The 4,139-nt window shown below is 54.9% G+C and overlaps 1 protein-coding gene across 1 annotated transcript; it reads right to left on the reverse strand.

Moving 5' to 3' along the window:
- Positions 1-3,415, reverse strand: LOC119360171 (dehydration-responsive element-binding protein 1C-like). The gene is made up of 3 exons (XM_037625928.1): positions 3,374-3,415; positions 3,250-3,276; positions 1-567 (listed from the first exon to the last, which is right to left on the reverse strand). The coding sequence occupies exons 1-3, from the start codon at positions 3,413-3,415 to the stop codon at positions 1-3; spliced, it is 636 nt and encodes a 211-aa protein (XP_037481825.1).
- Positions 3,416-4,139: the final 724 nt, after the last annotated feature.

The raw sequence follows: 4,139 nt of genomic DNA on the forward strand, positions 1-4,139 counted from the left end.
TCAGTAGCTCCAGAGCGCGATGTCTCCTGCGCTGTCGTCGTCGTCGTCTCCGTCCATATGCCAGTCGCCACCGGCACCCATCCCATCGTAGTAGTAGGAATGCTGGTCCATATCAACGTACTGCCAGGCGTAGTCGTCGTCGTACGGCGTCGCCGCGGCCTCCTGTATCGTCATCATCGCCGGCGCAGGCTCAGACGCGGACGCCTGGGCCGCGGCGGGCCACGCGGACTCGGCGAGCGCGATGGCGGCGGTGCGGATGTCCTCGGGCGTGCAGAGCGTGGCCGGGTCGACGACGAGCAGGGACGCGGAGTCGGCGAAGTTGAGGCAGGCATCGCGGCCGCGCAGGGCGAGGGCCGCCACGTCGTGGGCGCGCGCGGCGGCCTCCGGGGTGGCGAAGGTGCCGAGCCAGATGCGCGACTTCTTGTTGGGCTCGCGCACCTCGCTCACCCACCGCCCCGCGCGGCGCCGCACGCCGCGGTACACCGGGTGACGCGTCTTAGTCCGCCGTGCTGGCCGCTTCGGGGGCACCGACGTCCCGGTCACGTATCCCTTGCCGGGCTGGTCCATCTATTCTACCCTCAGCTAGCAATGGTGGTTCTGTGAGTGTGATGATGAGGTCAGTGGTGGTCTGCTGGGAGTGAGGAGACCGAGATCCATGTACATATATATGAGTGCGGGGGGCGGTGGGATGAGCTTGCGTTCTGCGCGCGCGAGGAGCACAGGGAGACGTGGAAGCCGTGTTGGCGTCAGCATGGCTTGATGCTTTGATCCTACATTCTTAATGTTTATATTTGTCCAGCATATATTATTAATGTGTAACATATTTACAGTGAAGTGCTTAAAAGGTTCACAAAATATTCAGGGTGTCACATGTAGTGCCAGGTTCTCAAACTTTGAACATCGTCCTCGAAGTGCTATAAGTATGGATTGGCACCGACCAATCGTAGGCGGCCCATCCGATTGTGACGGCCCCTGCAACGTCATCAAGGTGTAGGTGTCCTGGCCGTCGGAGACGAGCACTGCAATGCAAATGGTGTTCCCGTGTCGGCACTCGTCGAGCACCTGGGCGGTCCTCTGGTGCCCATCGTTGATGTTGGTACCGCTAAGCGTCATGAGGCAGTTCGTGGCGCTCTTGGATAGGGTTTTTCATGCATCCGGGGTGAAGGACATGTTGAAGAGGCAGTGGTCGGGATTGAGGTTGCCAATGACAGACTACACTGCTTGCTTCAGAATTGCCGACTTGTGCTTGCTCATGCTTCCTAACATGTCGAGCACCTTCACGAGATCCAGTAGTGAGTGTGGCAGTAGATCGTTGGGCGCTCCGACGTCAACCATCCTGGGATCCTTGATTGCCCTATGGGCATGATCACATGAAGTTGTTGTTGGGTGAGCTCTAACATGCATTTTACGATCATTGTGTGATTGGATGTCGCAGTGGCAGCTTCATCAGAGGCGGATTTGATGGGGTGAAAGGGGATAGCTTCTATACTCATCATACTTAAGCAAATAATAGAGCATGGGAGAGGAAAATGCCGGCTTGTGGTGTGATTTCCTTTCCTCGGGCATGCTATTGTAAATTCAGAAAAAGGGAATATATTCAGGTGGGGACTCTTTCCCGCGAGTGACAGTTCAAAAAAACAAACATAAAATGATATATATGTAAATTATGTAAAATATGTGGACTAAGATGAGTTTTTATACAACTCACTTCAGAGAATTTAATCATTAATACTGAAGTATGTTAAAAATAGTTATAATCTTTGGATCTAACTATATGAGGAGTGGGAATACACACCGCTCACCAGAACTTAAATGAAGAAGTAGCAGCATTTACGACACTAAACTAGTGTCAGTAGCTCCATTTTGAAATGTACTACCATACTATAGCAATTTGATGTCCCATAATATGTTACTATTCTTTTCTATGTAGTTGGTCAACATTCGGAAAGTCAATTTGGCTCCCGGAAGCACATGCGCTCCCGGGGCCAAAAGAAATTTTCTGAATTCCACAAACTAGGGGATCTCCTGAAACGGACTGACCACGTGATGGCGCCGCCAGAGACACACACCACACTCCCTCCCAGCGCTGTGGCCACTGAATTCGCCGTGGTCGGTCGCTTTGATCTCGGTTGACCGTACACCGTACGTACCTCGCGGAGTACGTAATTAATAAAGGGGAGGTAATTTGGCCCAAGTAGCACCGCTTGTCGGCGCCTGTGCATGCCGCCGCCCGTCGCGCGAACGTGTCATCGCCGTGGTCGGTCGCTCGTGCTAGTCGCCATGGCAGCTCAATTGCCGGGAGAAGACAACTTCACCTTACAGTGGGTAAGGCCATTCCATTCTGTCGGCGCGCGTCTGTTTGGTGTAAAACGAACGAACCAGACGGTCCAGCGCGCGGGAGCAAACGGATTTTTGTCCGTTTACGACCCATCTCCAGCCCAAGTTTGCGTCGATTTTAGGATGAAACAAACAGTGCGCGGACAGGCGGGACGCGCGCGCTTGTCCTCCTCTGGCCCACCTGTCGGTGGCACAAAGCAAACCCCCCGCGCCCAATTTGGCGCCATTTTTCCCCAAACCCTCCCACGTCCCGCCGCCCCTCCCTCCCCCGTCCACGGCTGACGCCCAGCCGAATTCCGGCGGCCTGGCCGTCAACCCGCCCGGAAAGGTCAAGAAGAAGAAGGCCAAGGCGCCAAGGAAGCCGCAGTCGGAGTGCACGCCGGAGGAGATCGCCAAGTTGGATGCGGAATCGGCGAAGAGGAGGAACCGGAGGGCGGCCGTCAAGGGCAAGACCGCCACGGCCAAGTTCGCCGCCGAGCGCGATGCAATGGAGGCCGCGCGGCGCAAGGCCGAGGTTGAGGAGAAGGAGGCCATCGTCAACAAAGCGCACACCCTCCTCATGCTTGGCATTTGTCATCCGGCAGGTTTCTCTGCAGCGGCCGTGGGCCCGGCGAGCACAGGCTCGTCGGTCACCCGATCTCCATACTGCCAGTCGCCGACGTCGCGGACCACGCCTATGTCGCCCAGTTTTCCCCAGCCAAGGCACGATGGCCAGACCCATTTCTCGGGGTCACCGGACGTTCGTGTGATCGCGCCGTCCACCCCGCGCCCCTCGATCGTCATCGACCTCAACGTCACACCTGGGTCCAGCAGCGGCGGCCGTCCGTCCGTCGAGATGCAAAGAAAGCAAGCACGGCCGCCGTTTCTGGGCACCATGCCGTCTCCCCGTGTCTTGTTCGACGGAATGCCAGCACCAACACCACCGGTCGACGACCCCTTCTACAACCGGTTCATGGAGGATGTGATCTACGACGGTGGGCATAGCCTTGCCTAAGATCCCGACGAGACCCAAACTCAGGATGGCCGCGCCCAGTACGTTGCCGATGAAAAGGCCGACGGCCGTGCTGACTACGACCATGGTGATTTGTGGCATGAAGACGATGACATCTATTGCGAAGGTGATGGTGATGAAGAAGAAGGCAATGACATTGATATTGGTGGCGAGCCATTGTTCTTCGACGAGCTCACCCAAAGAGCAAAAGCATAAATGAGGAGGAAGAGCATTCGCACGGGTTCATATACACAAGAGGAGGACAAGTTGATTTGCCAATGTTGGATGGAGATTAGCCAAGATCCGAGGAAGGGCTCGCAAGAAAAGAGCCTAGTTTTTTGGACGAGAGACCATAAAACTTTCCATTGAAGGAAGATGTTTGAGCCCTACCAAATTACAAGCAACCGTGGCATCACCTCGATTCAAAAGAGGTGGTTGTTCATCCAACAAGAGTGCAACAAGTATTGCGCTTCATTTGAGAGCGTTGAAGCACAGCCCGTGAGTGGTCTCGGTGTTGGGGACATGGTATGCTCTCCTCATCCTAGTCCTTTCCTTGTCCATGAGACTTCGGCCTTGTATATGTTTGCATGTCCAATTCTTGTTGATCATGTGGTGTAGGCATCTCAATCTTTGAAAGTATTCAAGGCCTGGCACAATAACAAGCTATTCACTCTTACGCATTGTTGGACGATCATCAACAATTGCCCTAAGTTCAAGGATCAATACCATGAACTTCAAAGGACGAGAGGCAAGAAGACGACCAAGTTTCCGGAGGTGGAGATGGTGAGGCATTGAAGAGGCCGAGGGGCAA

The sequence above is a fragment of the Triticum dicoccoides genome, chromosome 2B (assembly GCF_002162155.2).
Source record: "Triticum dicoccoides isolate Atlit2015 ecotype Zavitan chromosome 2B, WEW_v2.0, whole genome shotgun sequence".
Taxonomy (NCBI): domain Eukaryota; kingdom Viridiplantae; phylum Streptophyta; class Magnoliopsida; order Poales; family Poaceae; genus Triticum; species Triticum dicoccoides.